This window comes from Trichomycterus rosablanca, chromosome 1 (genome assembly GCF_030014385.1).
Source record: "Trichomycterus rosablanca isolate fTriRos1 chromosome 1, fTriRos1.hap1, whole genome shotgun sequence".
Classification (NCBI taxonomy): domain Eukaryota; kingdom Metazoa; phylum Chordata; class Actinopteri; order Siluriformes; family Trichomycteridae; genus Trichomycterus; species Trichomycterus rosablanca.
Genome location: NC_085988.1, coordinates 20,862,825 through 20,881,550, shown reverse-complemented (window position 1 = coordinate 20,881,550; position 18,726 = coordinate 20,862,825). Strand labels below are relative to the sequence as shown.

General features: G+C 38.5%; 1 protein-coding gene across 2 annotated transcripts in view; it reads right to left on the bottom strand.

The window, feature by feature from the left end:
• The window catches only part of cpeb4a (cytoplasmic polyadenylation element binding protein 4a), a 39,643-nt gene that overhangs the window by 7,212 nt on the left and 13,705 nt on the right, over positions 1–18,726 (bottom strand). Inside the window, exons 3-6 of one of the 2 annotated variants that reach the window (XM_062990076.1) lie at positions 9,639–9,732; positions 3,576–3,626; positions 3,112–3,288; positions 2,531–2,620 (exon numbers count right to left, since the gene is read on the bottom strand). In XM_062990076.1, the coding sequence (XP_062846146.1) occupies positions 2,531–2,620; positions 3,112–3,288; positions 3,576–3,626; positions 9,639–9,732 (412 nt within the window). The remainder of the gene's footprint in view (positions 1–2,530; positions 2,621–3,111; positions 3,289–3,575; positions 3,627–9,638; positions 9,733–18,726) is intronic. The other variant, XM_062990083.1, reaches the window with a different exon arrangement.

Below are 18,726 nucleotides of genomic sequence, written 5' to 3'. Positions count from 1 at the left end.
TTATCATGAAAATATTTAGAGAAAATTTCTGCTACTGTTTCAGAAACGTCATGCTACCACGATGGACATAGTCACATGGGTTTGGGACTATTTTGTAAAATCACCTACATTTAACACAGTTCGCCACTGCATCAAGTAATGCAACTTAACTGTATTATGCAAAGAGGAAGCCTTGCCAAACGGCAACAAGTTATCTGGTCTCAAAGTCATCCGAGATGGACAGTGGAAACCTGCAAATATGCCCACATTAATGCTCACGCTGATGTGACCCACTGTTAAACATGCCTCTGTCGCAGCTTTTTTTAGTGTGTTGCAGGCATAAATTTCTAAATTTGTTCATACAGAGTATATACAGTGTATCACAAAAGTGAGTACACCCCTCACATTTCTGCAGAAATTTAAGTATATCTTTTCATGGGACAACACTGACAAAATGACACTTTGACACAATGAAAAGTAGTCTGTGTGCAGCTTATATAACAGTGTAAATTTATTCTTCCCTCAAAATAACTCAATATACAGCCATTAATGTCTAAACCACCGGCAACAAAAGTGAGTACGCCCCTTAGTGAAAGTTCCTGAAGTGTCAATATTTTGTGTGGCCACCATTATTTCCCAGAACTGCCTTAACTCTCCTGGGCATGGAGTTTACCAGAGCTTCACAGGTTGCCACTGGAATGCTTTTCCACTCCTCCATGACGACATCACGGAGCTGGCGGATATTCGAGACTTTGCGCTCCTCCACCTTCCGCTTGAGGATGCCCCAAAGATGTTCTATTGGGTTTAGGTCTGGAGACATGCTTGGCCAGTCCATCACCTTTACCCTCAGCCTCTTCAATAAAGCAGTGGTCGTCTTAGAGGCGTGTTTGGGGTCATTATCATGCTGGAACACTGCCCTGCGACCCAGTTTCCGGAGGGAGGGGATCATGCTCTGCTTCAGTATTTCACAGTACATATTGGAGTTCATGTGTCCCTCAATGAAATGTAACTCCCCAACACCTGCTGCACTCATGCAGCCCCAGACCATGGCATTTCCACCACCATGCTTGACTGTAGGCATGACACACTTATCTTTGTACTCCTCACCTGATTGCCGCCACACATGCTTGAGACCATCTGAACCAAACAAATTAATCTTGGTCTCATCAGACCATAGGACATGGTTCCAGTAATCCATGTCCTTTGTTGACATGTCTTCAGCAAACTGTTTGCGGGCTTTCTTGTGTAGAGACTTCAGAAGAGGCTTCCTTCTGGGGTGACAGCCATGCAGACCAATTTGATGTAGTGTGGTCTGAGCACTGACAGGCTGACCCCCCACCTTTTCAATCTCTGCAGCAATGCTGACAGCACTCCTGCGCCTATCTTTCAAAGACAGCAGTTGGATGTGACGCTGAGCACGTGCACTCAGCTTCTTTGGACGACCAACGCGAGGTCTGTTCTGAGTGGACCCTGCTCTTTTAAAACGCTGGATGATCTTGGCCACTGTGCTGCAGCTCAGTTTCAGGGTGTTGGCAATCTTCTTGTAGCCTTGGCCATCTTCATGTAGCGCAACAATTCGTCTTTTATGATCCTCAGAGAGTTCTTTGCCATGAGGTGCCATGTTGGAACTTTCAGTGACCAGTATGAGAGAGTGTGAGAGCTGTACTACTAAATTGAACACACCTGCTCCCTATGCACACCCGAGACCTAGTAACACTAACAAATCACATGACATTTTGGAGGGAAAATGACAAGCAGTGCTCAATTTGGACATTTAGGGGTGTAGTCTCTTAGGGGTGTACTCACTTTTGTTGCCGGTGGTTTAGACATTAATGGCTGTATATTGAGTTATTTCCGACCCGCGCGCAGCCCTTAGCAGAACCCTTTGTCACCTATGCATTCTGCACAGGTGCCTCTCTATCTGCCAATCAGGGTCCTTACACAGCGTTTGATGACTCCACCCACATAGTCCGGTCATACCGCCCTAGCAGAAACGTGTCTGCTGCACGCACTGCCAATTACGCCCGCTAGATGGCGCCCAGCCGACCGGTGGCAACGCCGACTTTCGAACCGAGGAGTTCAGAATCTCGGCGCTGTTGTGCTAGCGGAATATCCCGCTGTGCCACCTGGGCGCCTTAAATGTGTTAATATTTAACAAATAGAATCAGGTTTACCATTAAAACACAAGGCTTTACTTTGTCCCTTGTCTACTGAATAAAGTTTCAAGTGAACAAATTACAGATTTCAGTTTTTAGTGTATTATCCTGGAAATTGAATTTCCAGAAAAAACAGTTATTCAAACTAAATTAGTTATTTAGACACATTTTGGATTGTCCAGGACAAGCAGCTTTTAGCTAATAGCTAATCTACAAATAAATAATAAACAAAATTAAAACTTAATAAAAATCCAAATTTTGCAAGAAAGATTAAGTAATGGAAAGTTTCCATTAGCATTTTTCTTTTTAAAACATTCTTGTGAAACCATGTTGTATTTGCTAGAATGGGGTATTGCATGTCACTGCAGTCCAAATTGACAGATTCTTAGACTTACCTTTGGGTGGAAAGTAGGATTTACTCTCTGCCTTGTGAGGCCAGTCCACAAACAGGTGACCAAATCGACGGAAACTAGCAGTGATCTCATCTGAAACGACATATTATTGAAATGTATTTTCACTGCAGGAATCTGATTAGAAAATGTGGAATTTCAGACATGGTGTTCACTAATCATCTATAAATCATTCCCACCATTAGGTGAAGTTGATCTAATTTTGTACTTCTAACATTATGTATAAAACAATTTTGCACCAATTTTAAATTGTATAATCGCATTAAAAATATACCTATAAGCAAGGGTCAGGGCTGAATTACTTTTTTATTCAATAATTAAAAATAAAATTCAAAGACAAAATTTGAATTTTAAAATAGTTTTAAGGTCTGAAACAATTAGGTGTGGCAAATTACAAAATAGAAAAACAAAAATGGAGCAAACTCAGCACTTTTTCATAGCACTGTAAATAAAATGTGCACCCCCACAACAGCACCATTTCTTCACCCGCCCTGCATGCCACCTGACTACTCAAGCACTAGAATACTGCCATTTTTTTGTTTTGCTATATTTTCAGACTTGTGTACCTTCATCTATATCAGGAGGTAATCCACCAACAAAGACCTTGCGAGAATAGCGCTCGATTCGCTCGCCGTTCTGATGAGAATAGCAGTGCGGGGAACCCAAAACTCCAAGGCTCTTCTCAGAACGATCATCATCTCCAAAGCTGTGCTCATCCTCCATGGGGAATAAGGATGATGGACCTAGCACGCGCACACACACACACAATTCATTATCAACTTTAACTGCAGAAATCTATAAGTAAGTGTCAGAACAAGCAGTGGAGATGTGGGAAGGGTAAAAGCAGGTTTAACATAAACACGGACAAAAAACAAACTCTGACTAATACAGCATGCAGCTTTACCTTGACGCCTCCCATAATTTCTTGCTGCATGCAAAGTAGGAAGAGACAATTTGGTATCACTTAGAGTCATGGTCATAATTACCAGCCATATATCCAAATATGTAAGGATACAAAAACATGACATACCATTTGCTGATAGAGAACCATCCTCTGCTGGATGAGAAAAGCCAAAACGACCTGTGAAGAAAAAAATTGTGTCAATATCATCATCAGTAGCAAATGGTAATTTGTACAGTATTGGGCTACTAAGGACCAATTCAGAATCAATTGACAATGCACTGTAAAGTTCTGATTAATCAGTTAAATTGATTATTTATTCACTAAGTTATGTCAGAAGTGGGGCAGGTATGATAAATCATGTGTTCTTGTCCATCATGTGAACAACAGAGTGTGTTTGTGTTACTAACCTAGGGAAGTGATGGCATGAGTATGCACTAGAGAAAGAATGCAAGTCAGTAAAGGCGGTGTGATGCTCTGGTGTGATGTTCTGCTGGGAAACCTGGATTAAATGTGGAAGTAATTTTGCCAGTTACCACTTACCTGTTTCAGACCAATAACATCTGTTCATGGCAACGAAATGAAATTGGTGATTATCAGAAAAATAATGTGTTGTGCCACACTATAAAATTTGTTCCCATATTGAACATAAGAGAGTTTAAGATGTTGACTATTGCTGATTAAGTGTCTGAGGGATGTGCTGGACAAGACATGTCCAATCCATGGAGGACCTCATGCAACATACTGGCCCTAAAGGATCTGCTGCTAGACAACAAAGGGCATTCTCACAGGCCTTGTGGCACCATGTACCAACAGGTCAGAGCAGTTTTGGTGGCATAAGGAGAAACTACACAATATCAGTGAATTTAATGTTATGGTTAACTGGTGCAATTCCAAATAACCCATGATATACTAATCCCAAAGAGCTCTGCAATCACAAGGGCTACTGTCAGTATGCTGGGTTCTATGAATAGGAAAAACTTAAATGAATGTAACTGCATTTAAAAAAACAGGCCAAAGTAAACATAAACTTGACTTTTAATATTATTTGTTCCAGAAAAAAGCTGATATATAAATTGGAACATATTTAAGAAGTTTGTAAAACCTTCATGATAAAATATTGCTTTGGTAAAATGTGAATGTAAACACAACTAAGTCTGTTCATTTGAAAACTACACTGGATTCTGATGTAAATGCCGTTACTTTGGAAAGTAGGCCTGATCTTCCAGACACTGTTAGATTGCAAGTGGAAATAGTCAATTATTGTGGTGCAGTTATCATTTTAGCATTCATTTGGTATTTTAGTTATACCCAGCTTATAATTTGATAATTCTACCTATTTGCAAGCTTTATACAGTGGTGTTCAAAAAAATAGCAGTCCAACACCATTAACCTGATAAATCACTGTTTTTAGTAGAAATGCTATTTCTACATATCAAAAAATGTACTTGAAAGAGTAATGACAACAAAACAAACCCAACAATTAGGACATGCATGCCGTTCATTCTGAGTAATCGAAGCATTGATTGAAAGGGGGTTGTTCAAAATAATAGCAGTGAGGAGTTCAGTTGGTGAAGTCGTTCATTCTGCAGAAGAACGGGTGTCAATTTTGGCCCTTATTTAAGGTAGGAGGGTGGCAAATGTTGCACAGGTTGGTCATAGCACATTTCCTTCTGAAATACTGGGTAAAATGGGCTGTTCCAGACTTTGTTCTGATGAACAGCGTACTTTTATTAAAATGTTGATTGTAGAGGAAAAAACATACAGAGAAGTGCAGCAAATTATTGGCTGCTCAGCTAAAATTATTTCAAATGCCTTGAAGTGACAACCAAAACCTGAAAGACGCAGAAGGAAGCCTGGAACTACTGTTCGAATGGATCGAAGAATAGCCAGAATGGCAAATACTCAGCCAATGATCACCTCCAGAAAGATCAAGGAACATCTGAAGTTACCAGTGAGTACAGAAGATGATTAAGTGAAGCCAATTTACCAGCAGGAACTCCTTACAAAGTCCCGTTGTTAAGAAAAAGACGTGTCCTGAATGGGTTCAAATTTGCCAAGGAACACATTCACTGGTCCAAAGAGAAATGGCTCAACATTTTGTGGACTGGTGAAAGCAAAATTGTTCTTTTTTGGTCTAGCGCCGTAGACAGTATGTCAGACGACCCCCGATCACTGAATTCAAGCCACAGTACACTGTGAAGGTAGTAAAGCATGGTGGTACAAAATGATGATATGGGATGTTTTTCATACCGTGGTGTTACACCTATTTATCACATACGAGGGATCATGGATCAGATTAAATATATCAGAATACTTGAGGAGATCATGTTGCCCTATGTCGAAGAAGAAATGTCCTTAAAATGGGTGTTTTAACATGACAATGACCCAAACCATCCTGGTTACAGACAAACAAGACTGAGGTAATAGAGTGACCAGCACAATCCCCTGACTTCAATCCCATAGAGAACTTGTGTTCTGATATCTGAAACACGTTTTTTTGAGGCAAAACCCAAAAATGCAGAAGAACTGTAGAATGTCGTCTAATCATCCTGGACTGGAATACCTGTTCAGAGGTGCCAGAAGTTGGTCGACTCCATGCAACACAGATCTCAGAAACAATTGTTACGCCACTAAATATTAGTTATTATTAGTTAAATATGAAAGTAAAGTGAAACCTTAAACATTTTTTCATGTTATAGATAAATTTTTAGTTGTTAAAGAAAAATGCTGCACTGCTATTTTTTTGAACAGCCTAATATTCATTTTTCTTAACTTTCTGTATAGGATTAACACAAACTGGCTAAATTTTGTTAATGTTTTGAATTAGAATTGAAAGTGGAGTATTTTCAGTGCATTTGCATTTATGGAAATAAAAGTTATCATAATGATTTTGTGCTTTATTCACTTTTTTAAAACCACTGCTATTTTTTTTAACACTACTGTAAATGCCCTCGAATTCTACTGGGAAAACAAACCAGGCTGCACATATTCACAGTTGTATACAATGGATTCTCTCTCTCTCTCTCTCTCTCTCTCTCTCTCTCTCTCTCTTCTCTCTCTCTCTCTCTCTCTCTCTCTCTCTCTCTCTCTTCTCTCTCTCTCTCTCTCTCTACTGTATATATACGTATATATAATTTTCTCCCCTTTGTCTCCCGATCTTCCCTCTCTGTCCACCTGTCTGATTACATTACACATTCCTCTCCACTGATGCCAATCCCCATTCCGAATGAGGAGAACAAAACTAACACACGCCCCCTCCGACATGTGTGCAGTAGCCGACTGCATCTTTTTACCGGCACTAGGCGAGTTCATTTGCGGATCAGCTTTATGTACGGAGAGCCACACCCTGATCAATACACTTTTTCCCTGTCTCTGAGCAGCCAATCATTGTTCATGTAGGCACCCAGTATAGCCATATGGCAGAGATGGTGTGCTAGCGTGTTTTACCACTGCACCACCTGAGCACCCATATACAATAAAAGTTTGTAGGAAATCTGAGGTGCCTATATATTTAGTAATAAAATATGATGTTTACATACTCTAATTCATTTATTTTGATCTCCTGACTTGCTCACTACATCTTTATTAAATAATCTGTAGTCAGGTTTTGTGATATATTAAATCTTACCAGAAACACTGCTTTAGCTGGCACTTTTGCTATTTTGCACTGTGTTTCAAAGATGAATGGTAATGCCTGACCTATTTTTAGAAGTGCAAAATGTTACATAAAAAGAGAGCTTTGATAAGTCAGTATTTACACCCAAAGCTATTTGGGGGAAAGTCATAGCATCTACGTCATTCAAATGTGAGCCCACAGGCATAAACAACCAACTCCCTTCTTCTGTCTGTTAGTCAGCTTCCTTACCTGTCTGTTGAAGCCTGAAGTACTACAGATTTATAACATGAATAACCATTATTACAAACTCGATAACTGCCCTGGTAGCAGTCAAAAGAAATAAGCACTTAAGACATTTAAACACCCACAATACTTGAATGTCTATAACTACACCGACCAGGCATAACATTATGACCACTGACATCACGGCACTCGTTAGCGGGTGGGATATATTAGGTGGCAAGGGAACATTTTACCCTCAAAGTTGATGTGTTACAAGCAGGAGAAATGGGCAAGCGTAAGGATTTGAGTGAGTTGACAAGGGCCAAATTGTGATGGCTAGATGACTGGGTCAGAGCATCTCCAAATGGCAGCCCTTGTGGGGTGTTCCCGATCTGCAGTGGTCAGTATCTATCAAAAGTGGTCCAAAGAAGTAACAGTGGTAAACCGGTGACAGGGTCATGGGTGGCCAAAGCTCATTGATGCACGTGGGGGTGATGGCTGGCTCCAATAGACGAGCTACTAAAGCTCAAATTGCTGAAAAAGTTAATGCTGGTTCTGACAGAAAGGTGTCAGAATACACAGTGCATCACAGTTTGTTGCATATGGGGCAGCAAAAGGGGGACCAACACAATATTAGGAAGGTGTTCATAAAGTTATGCCTGATCGGTGTAAATCTACATTGTGCAAAAATGTGACCATTACAACCAAAGAGATCTAAAATATTCAATGATCTAGCTTACACTGATTTACTGAGGATAGCCCATCTTTGTCAGACAATAACATTCTATACTTATGAACCTGGATATATTTTCTGATGCATGTATGTGTTTATACAGTTATACTGTTACAACAAAAAGCTCTGTGGATCTGGGACAAGGTTTAATCACAATTTTAAAATCACAATGCACCCAATAGAACATAATGATAAAATGTGGTAAATTTACCATGGCTACTGCTAAAAGAAAATAAGCAGAAACAAATGCCATGAAATTAACATACATTTCACTGCTTGGAGAAGCAAAGTCTATGAGCTTTGAGGCCTGCAGAATTGCACTGAATAAACAAAAGAACAGCCAAAATAGATGCTTGGTTATGTTTTTGTTTATTGGGTATTAAAATAATAGTAATGCATAAGTAACTGCTAGTGTAAATTACACGGAATTATTTATAGTATACTGGGTGTGGAAATTAAAAGCAACCTGAGCAACATTATGAAGCTGATCATATGTAACCATAGCAACTACTAGATAAAAGACAGTGAAGACAAGGATTTATTTTTTGTTGCTCTTTTTATCATTCAGTGATGGAAAAGCAAACTAGTTTAGCTATAGCTATGGTCAGTGGTGTTGACTCAGGAAGATTCGGGATTCATGGAATATTAACCAAAACCATGGCAAAAAGTACAACAGAGACTGTGTAGCAAGACCTGAAACAAGCTTTCAGCAAGGACAAGTGGACTAAAATTCATCCAGTGATGTGAAAACATTTAGTTTTTCCAGTGAAAGTGTTAAGTTCTTGTCATTACTGCTAAAGGGCAGATGTAGCCTAGCGGTTAAGGTACTGGAGTAGTAATCAAAAGGTCCCTGATTCAAGCCCCACCACTGCCAGGTTGCCACTGATTTCCTATGGCACTTCTTTGGCTATAACTAAATGGTCATCTAGCAGTGGGCTATTTGTGATTTTATAACCAAACAGCAAACCTAAAAAGCTATTTTAAGCCAAATAAATGTTTAAGAATAAGACAGAAAAATCACGATCTAAAGTCAATGGTCATAACAGGGCTAATCAGGTGAGATTGGGAGCTGTTAATGAACTAGTTCTGGGGTAAGATAACTGACTTACATTTTTTTTAAAAGTATACAACAGACATTAAAACAGACTAGATTGCTTAGTCAAAGCATGATAACTAATGTAGTATGACAGACTAATATTGCAACAAGACTACAATGCCATTAAACTTGTGTGACAGTACAGTAGCACTGAACAAAATTTAACCTTCCTTATTTTTTGGCTGTTAACACAATAATGAATACATTTACATTTACATTTTTGGCATTTAGCAGACGCTTTTATCCAAAGTGACTCAGGTATGATTGAACACAAGGGCCTTAGGGGGTTAAGGGCCTTGCTCAGGACCCCAACAGTGGCAACTTGGCGGTGGTGGGGCTTGAACCGGCAACCTTTTGATTACTAGTCCAGTACCTTAACCACTGAGCTATATAATACAATACAATGTCTTATCAAACATCTGTTCCTAGTACTACTTTTTATAGATATTTTCCCCATATTAAAATCTACAATAATGTTATCAGATGCATGAGTGATGGAATAAGTGATATTGTAAAACATACCTTTCAAAGAATCCTGCTCAGCTCTCATGATGTCAATCAGCGAGTTCTCCAGGGAGTGCATGCTGAAGCCATCGAAAGACCGACTTCGATCCTGCTGAGAGTTGGGAAAAAACTGTTATTGCATCAATCAAGAGCAGCCTAGTATATGTTGAGTAGAGGTTGTGGGTTGCATCTTTATTTACACACTTATTAGGATTTACACCGATCAGCCATAACATTAAAACCACCTCCTTGTTCCTACACTCACTGTCCATTTTATCAGCTCCACTTACAATATAGGAGCCCTTGTAGTTCTACAATTACTGACTGTAGTCCATCTGTTTCTCTACATACTTTTTTAGCCTGCTTTCACCCTGTTCTTCAATGGTCAGGACCCCCACAGGACCACCACAGAGCAGGTATTATTTAGGTGGTGGATGATTTTTAGCACTGCAGTGACAAATTACATGGTGGTGGTGTGTTAGTGTGTGTTGTGCTGGTATGAGTGGATCAGACACAGCAGCGCTGCTGGAGTTTTAAAATACCGTGTCCACTCACTGTCCACTCTATTAGACACTCCTAACTAGTTGGTCCACCTTGTAGATGTAAAGTCAGAGACGATCACTCATCTATTGCTGCGGTATGAGTTGGTCATCTTTTAGATCTTCATCAGTGGTCACAGGACGCTGCCCACAGGGCGCTGTTGGCTGGATATTTTTGGTTGGTGGACTATTCTAAGTCCAGCAGTGACAGTGAGGAGTTAAAAAAACTCCATTAGCACTGCTGTGTCTTATCTACTCATACCAGCACAACACACCACCAGTGTCAGTGTTACTGCAGAGCTGAGAATGATCCACCACCCAAATAATACCTACTCTGTAGTGGTCCTGTGGGGGTCCTGACCATTAAAGAACAGGGTGAAAGCAGGCTAAAAAAGTATGTAGAGAAACAGATGGACTACTGTCAGTAATTGTACAACTACAAAGTGCTTCTATATGGTAAGTGGAGCTGATAAAATGGACAGTAAGTGTAGAAACAAGAAGGTGGTCATAATGTTATTCCTGATCGGTGTATGAAAAGTCAACCCTGACACTGAAATGTGCAGAAATGCGGCAGGATGAATGGGTGGATGGATAGCTAAGGTTTTAAACGTTGTGGTTGTTATGCAACTTAAAATATAAGTATTATAAGCATAATAAGTAAAGTCTGCTCTGTAACTTGCATCCAGCTACTCCAGTGTTGCTTTGGAAGTGCACTTTGTGTCAGTGGATTTAATTTTCTTTTAAGTTCAAGTGTTCTTGTAAAGGAAGAGCAGGAACTATTGACTTCCAATCATTCCTGACCAGTATGCCAGTCTTTGCTGCTAAAACATTTTACTAAGATGAAACATTACACTTGATGTTTATTAGATTGGCAGACCTTCCGCCAGTGTTCGAGTCTTTTAAATTACATTTTACAAATGATTTTAAGGGATTCTTCTTGCAACTCCTCTATAATGCCTCTTTCTGTACAACACAGAGTTAATGAACTTCATTTTCAGTTACAGCAACTGAGTTTTAAGTCATCTCTCTTGATGAGTCCCAGATCAGACCATCTGATAGTGTAAGGAATATAAGCTAGGCTTCTTTTTTGCATAGTAAAGTTTTAAGTGGCAATTGTGCATGTGTATGTGCATGTGTATTGTAGTGCCTGACAAAGGTTTGCCAAAGTAATCCCTCACCCATGTGGTTATATCAGCTATTGTTGAGTGGCGGTTCTTGATGCAGTGCTGTCTAAGGGATCAAAGATCACGGGCGTTCAACTTAAGCTTGCACCCTTGGCCTTTATGCACTGAAACTCCTCCTGATTCTTTGAATCATTTAATGATATTATGACTGTAGAGGGAGAAATATGCAAATCCCTTCCAATCTTTTTTTTGACAAACTGGAGATCCTCTGTCCATCTTTGCTCATCAAAGACTCAGCCTTTCCTGGATGCTGCTTTTGTACCAGCTGTAGCCTAGTGGTTAAGGTACTGGACCAGTTAACAGAGGGTTGCTGGTTCAAGCCCCACCACTGACAGGTTGCTGCTGTTGAGCCATTGAGCAAGGCCCTTAACCCTCAATTGCTTAAACTGTATACTGTAACTGTAATGTAAGTCACTTTGGATAAAGGCATCTGCTAAATGCTGACAATGTAAAATGTAAATGTACCAAACCATGATTACAATCACCGGTTTAGAATCAAATCATTATTTAGTTTTTTTACCTCATTACTGGCCCTAAATTGCCCCTGTCCCATATTTTTTGGAATGTGTTGCAGGCCTGAAATGCAGGAATAGATGTTTATTAACAAATGAAATAAAGTTGACCAGACAAAACATGAAATATCTCAGGCTCATCCTGTCTGCAATGAAATAAAAGTCAAAGTAAATGTAAGGAACACTGCAGTTTTATTTTATTTGCATTTTCCATACTGTCCCAACCTTTTCTGATTTGGGGTTGTAAGTTTTAGTTAATAGGGGTGTGTCATGTTATGAATGTTTTATAATTATAAAAAGCACAACTACATAACCCATTTTTATAAGACAAGCTACTGTTATGCGGTTCCTCATCTCTGTTAGTTAAACAGGCTTGGTCTGAAAAACGAGGGCAAACAAGCTTGCAAGCACAATACAAGCTCTGTTCCTGGATTTGGGTTAGAAACTGTGCAGAAAGGAGGACTGACTAAGCATATGAAACGACAGTGTATGTTTTCAGCATAAGCCTTCACTATTGCAACTTGGTTTAAATAAAAACAACCTCTAAGTCAATATAAAATGCTAACTAACAAACTCTAAACATTAACTAGCTAGTAAGCCTAAGTTCAATTTCCACTCAGCAAAATCTACTATATAAATAATTAGATGTATCCGGGATACGGCATGATACAGTTTGAAAACTCATGTGACTAGTCTGGTACAAATTATGTCCATCTTTCAATGCAACACCCCATAATTACTCCTGATGAGAGTTGGAAGCAAAAGTAGACCACTCTGAAACTGGTCCTACAGCAGTTCCTGATGTTTTTCCCCCTTCTGCAGTCTGGAATTACAGATAATCATGCTGTCCTGAGCCATCAACCATAACAGACACACATTCATCTTCTTAATTTCCTCCTGCAGCACACTTCAGCCCATCTACTGATACTGATTCACTCATCTAAGTCTTTTTATACGGAAGACATGCACAGCTTGCAGAAGCAGAGTAGGCAGAAGCACAATGGCCTGGTTTGATGGTTATGTTTAGAGGATCAGGTCTGTGTACCTTTGGTCATTCATTTTTCACTTCAAATGCCAAAGCTGAAAAACAAGAAAACTGTTTTTCGTTTCAAAAAACAATATTGAAAAACGGGAAAACGGGGCATTATTCATTTTTCATTTCAAGATCAAAAATCAAATAAACAAGCAGAAATTGAAAAACGGGTTGTATTTAAACTTTTTCTGAAATCAACATTCTATCAGTTCAACCGGAAATAAACGTGCAAGTGTATGCACGCGCTGACATGCGTACATTTGCTTCATACAGACGGTGTAAATCAGGCACAACTGTTGAAAAAGTAAAAATAATCCCCAGTTGTATTGTCTTTGTGTTTGTATCTTACGTGCATATATTTATATCTGCAAAAAACAAACATTATGGGGAAGCGTACTGGACGTTGTACACCACTGTGGTCATGTTAGTTTTATACTGGATGATCGCCTGACAACCAAGATGTAATTCATTTATTTTTCTTGTATTATAGTATTTCTTGTTCTCGGCCAATAAACATCCAAAAATGAATAAAATTGCACGAAATAACTTTGCAGTAAATAAGGAGCAAACAACAATCAAATATATTTTAAAAAGTTATTTGGTTAACTTTTAGTTAAAGCTATTTCTTAAATGCAAGGTTTGTCTGTGATAAACTAAGGGAGCATCTAAAAAGTTCATGAAGAAGAACGCTGAATAAAATGCATTAAATATTGTAATAGTTACACAGTGACATGTACGTTTAGTTATGTACGTATTACAGAATTGAGTTCTATACAGCAAAAAAAAAAAAATATTGATGTAAATTTTGTGACGACAGAGACGTTATAAAGACCATTCTTTTTCTTAGAATAGCCCTTTTATTTAGGAAAAATAGTTCTTTGGGAATTACAAGGGCATGGAAAAAGTACAGCAGACACAAAAGTCAGAACAACAGGGGACGTGGTGTAACGTTATTATTACTTTTTGCTCTGTCTTCTTAACACTTGATTTACTTGTCTATATGAAGTAAATATAGAAGCGTTGATTTCCAGTTGAACTGATAGAAAATGTTAATTTGGGAAAATTAAAATACGACCCGTTTTTCAATTTCTGCTTGTTTGTTATTTAATATTTGATCTTGAAACCAAAAACGAATAACGCCCAATTTTCTTGTTTTTCAGTTTTGGTTTTTGACGTCCTGTTCTCTTCACCACTGCTGTTAAAGAGTCTAGTTTTAAATAATAAAAATCCTGAGTTGAGATCCTGTCTAACATTATCATAGCTAATTTAAAACTGTTCCACAACAGGAGCTTTATCAAACATGAGTAAATTATGTTTGGACTTTCTTGCTGAAGTGAAACAAGACTGCTGCGGAGGATTTGTATTAATGTGTCAACCAAACAAACCAGTTCTACACACTTCAAGATGAGACAGAGCAAAAGACAAAGACTGCACCATGCAAAAAGTAAACAGAATTTAGGGACGTTTAAAATGAACCGATTACACAATAACAGACAATGAACTCATTGTTTGAATAATGCTCTCGGTTTAAATGTCATTTACAACCCCAAATCAGAAAAAGTTGGGACAGCATGAAAATGCAAATAATAATAATAGTAATAATAATAATAATAATAAGAGTTTCTTACATTTACTTTGACTTTTATTTGATTGCAGACAATTGCTCAGATTGTATACTGTACTGTAAGTCGCTCTGGATAAAGGCGTCTGCTAAATGCTGAAAATGTAAATGTAAATATACAGTATTTGTTTATTAGGATTTTAACCACGTTTTACACTTTGGTTACATTACATGACAGAACAGGTAGCCACTCATTACACAAGATTCATCAGTTCACAAGGTTATATCGAACACAGTCACGAACAATTTAGTACCTCCAATTCACCTTACTTGCACATCTTTGGACTGTGAAAAGAAAACCGGAGCACCCGGAAAAAACCCATGTGGACACGAGGAGAACATGCAAACTCCACACAGAACCAACCACTTCATCTGGGAATCAACCCCAGGACCTTCTTACTGTAAAAGTAGGGCTGATTAATAGTAATTAGATTACTAAAAATCATCACTAAAGAGGCATCGTTTAATCCATACAACAATATACAGCTCACGGTGTTTCGCACGGAAGACTTTTACTTTTGCACAACACGTTCACGCTGTGGGCAGGTGACGTATAGAAGCCGAGGGCTGCGTCCCAAATCTCACACTTAAACAGTACTTAGACAGGACTTAAACTGGGTACTTTTCGCGTAGAGTTCAATGAATACTACGTATCTGGACACACTCGCCGCTCCTGCGTACTGTTCAGTATAGCGCGGACTGCAAAATGGAGAGAGAGAAAATAGCGAGGGGCGAATAGACGAGACCTGACAAAGAAAACAACAGAAAGTTTGAGATCATTTTAAGCTGGAAAAGACGAAAACTCAGAATAACATCCACACCATCTTGTTGATACTGTCTTGTTGATACGCTGACTTTTCTTCATTGCAACCACCACATACTTTTTTGAAGGCTTAGGCAAACACAGACGTACACGCACACAAACACCAAATCTACCTCATCTAGGAGATACAATCCTGACAGATTTTTTTTTGCCTTCTACAAATGCCACAAAGCCTCCCAACAAAATATTAAAGGTTTATGTTATGAGTGAGCTGTAGCTGAAACTTTTAGTTCTGAAAGTTGCTCAAATTAGAGGCAATTTATGTATTATTGTTTATTATTATTTATGCCTTAGTTTTAGGTTGCCTGTATACATTATAAAAGTAATTTGATTTATTTATGTATTTGTTTTTGCATTTCAAAGTGTTCTCTTTAAGCTATACTGTATGCAAGGAATTTGTTTTAAAAGACACGTCTTATGTAATCTTATATATGTTTATTTTTGCTCTTCATTAAAGCAAAAGTATTTCTTATCTGATTACTCGATTAATCGCTGGAATAATCGATAGAATACTCGATTAAAAAATAATCGATAGTTGCAGCCCTAGCTGTGAGGCGATGGGGCTACCCACCGAGTCACCGTGCCAACCTCATCTTAAACAATAATGTCATCAGGAAAAGCTTTAATTTACCAAATACATCTATATTTTTGATTGACATGTTTAAATAGTGCCTAAATTAAACTGGTGGTATAAAAGCTACAATCAGAATGCACAACTAATTTGGCTCATATTGATTGTGAATTGTACTGTTCTAAATTACTGCCACATTCTCTATGTAAAAGTGCTTTTCTTGTTTGGTTTCTCTTGAAGATTTCCTCCTGTGATTTTAAGGGTTTTTTTCCCTTGCTACTGTCACACCTGGCTTGCTGTATAGGAGTTTTCGGTCTGTCCGTCCTGGATTCTGTAAAGCTGCTTTGAGACAACGTCTATTGTAAAAAGCGCTATATAAATAAATTTGACCTGACGACTTTTTATTAAATAAAGTACAGAGACTTGTTATTAAACTCATATTTTAATAAAAGTGGTGCTATAAGCTTATCAGTATATATCGACAATAGTATCAGTGAAATGAAATTGGCAAAATTTGCATCTCTCACAAAAATCTATTGTATCTTCTCTAAATGTGTGCACCAGTAAACATAGAGGGCTTGGAAATGTACTTTCAACTACTCTGTGTTCAAATCAATATAGTGCTCTACCAAAAACAGCCAGATTTCATACAGCGTAAAAGGGTTTTTTGGCCATGTGTAAGGACTGGTGGTCTTAGAACACACAATGCGACATGTTTACTGTCAGAAGATTATGTTTTAGGGCGGCATGGTGGCTCGGTGGGTAGCACTGTCGCCTCACAGCAAGAAGGTCCTGGGTTTGATCCCCAGGCGGGCGGTCTGGGTCCTTTTTGTGCGGAGTTTGCATGTTCTCCCCGTGTCTGCGTGTGTTTCCTCCGGGAGCTCCGGCTTCCTCCCACAGTCCAAAAACATGCAGTCAGGTTAATTGGAGACACTGAATTGCCCTACAGGTGAATGGGTGTGTGTATGTGTGTCTGCCCCGCGATGGACTGGCGCCCCGTGTTACTGTGTACATTGCGCCCATTGAAAAGCTGGGATAGGTTCCCCGCAACCCTAACTGAATAAGCGGTTAAGAAAGTGAGTGCGTGAGATTATGTTTGCTAAGAAGCCATGTCACTTTTACGTTTTAGCGGCAAAAGAACGCAGGGTAGCGTAGTCAGTAGCGTAAACAATAATAAATAGAAGTTAATTCTCTTGCAATCCAATACAGAAGCATCATTTGTTAGTAGTAGACATTTATATTCTCAGTTGTTTGTAAATGTTTAGCGAGTATGTTACAGCGTTTCAGTTACGAATTTACAGTAATTCTGTAATTAAATACAGTTATTACCATTACTACAGCAATTAGTATTTTTACACAAAATGCTAACTTGTTAGCGCTATTTTACATTTGGTTAAATTTCATATTGTGCTAGATGTAACACTTAACTACAGCTATGTGCATGTACTGTATTATGTTTTTTATTGTTTTTATTGTTTGTATTTTGTAGTTTTACTCCATTCTGATGCACACGGTGTACAGCTGAGAAGCAAATAAAACAGACAGACAACTCTCTCCAAAATACAGTTTTGTCGGTCTAGCTGAGAATAAGGGGGAAAACTTAGCGAGGGCAGAACAATTGTCTTAAAATAATCTGTAAACTCGTACATAAACTGCATTTCCAACAATGCATGCCGATTTTGTGACCCGCAAATGGATCGCATCCCACCACTAGACGATGTTGAGAAATATTTACAAATAATCCCAAAATGTACAAGAAGAGAAAATTAAAGCAGAAGGAGGAAATTTAATGAAAGATGGGAAAGTGAATACAATACAAGTTTGTGCTTCAAGAAGAAAAAAACGGTACGTCTCGTGTTATGAGGCCGTGTCTGTGGTAAAGGAGTATAATATAAATGTAGATACATTATAAATGTTAGGGCTGGCACCGATCCGATACTCTGTATCAGTCAGATATTGGCCCAAATCACTGGATCAGATTTTGGAAGGAAAAAAACATGTAATTCGATCCGATACTGTTGCTTAATGTAAATAACACTTAATGTAAATAACACTTAATGTAAATAAGGCTATTGTTTGTGTGTAAAGCAAATAACAAAGATACGTTCCAACAGAGTGCCGTTTATTGCCAGCTTACTCCTGATGACATCATTAACATGTGCCACTGATCTACAACTCATCCGCAACAGCCATTCAGAAATTAAAACACACTGATCTACTTCAACTTTTAGCATTTTTAAAAAATCTTCTACTACTGCCACATCTAAAAACACGGTTTAAGCACAATAAAAATCGCTTAATAAATGATAAATCGCTCACCTGAGATAAAGAAAACCTATCTCGTCCCGGCTTGGAGATCTCTCACATCCTCAACGATTAATCCATTAGTGTTATGAAATAAAACAAACTACACCGTTTCCCGTTTTCTTCTTCAAAATACAGCAGGGTTTTTTAATAAGCGTGCTTTGGTTTTTAGTAATCTAAAAACATGACAGAACTTCAGACAGAATCTTAACTCTGCGTCAATGCTAATTGGTCCATCGCATTTGATTGACATCCACATCTTCCAATTGTAGACACTTTTGTTAAACAAGCCAAAAATGCTGCTAAATGTTGTGTGTAAAAGTGAAAATAAAAACAGCAGTTTTGCATAAGTGTGATGTTGTAGGTTCTGTATTTATTCCTTTAGAATATTTGTTTCACAGTCTGAGCATTGTTATTTAGATAGATAGTTTAACCATGGTGCATTGAGACGTGTATTATTACTGCTTAATTGTTTGAGAGGAGAAATGACGGTATCGGATTGGTATCGGTATCGGACAT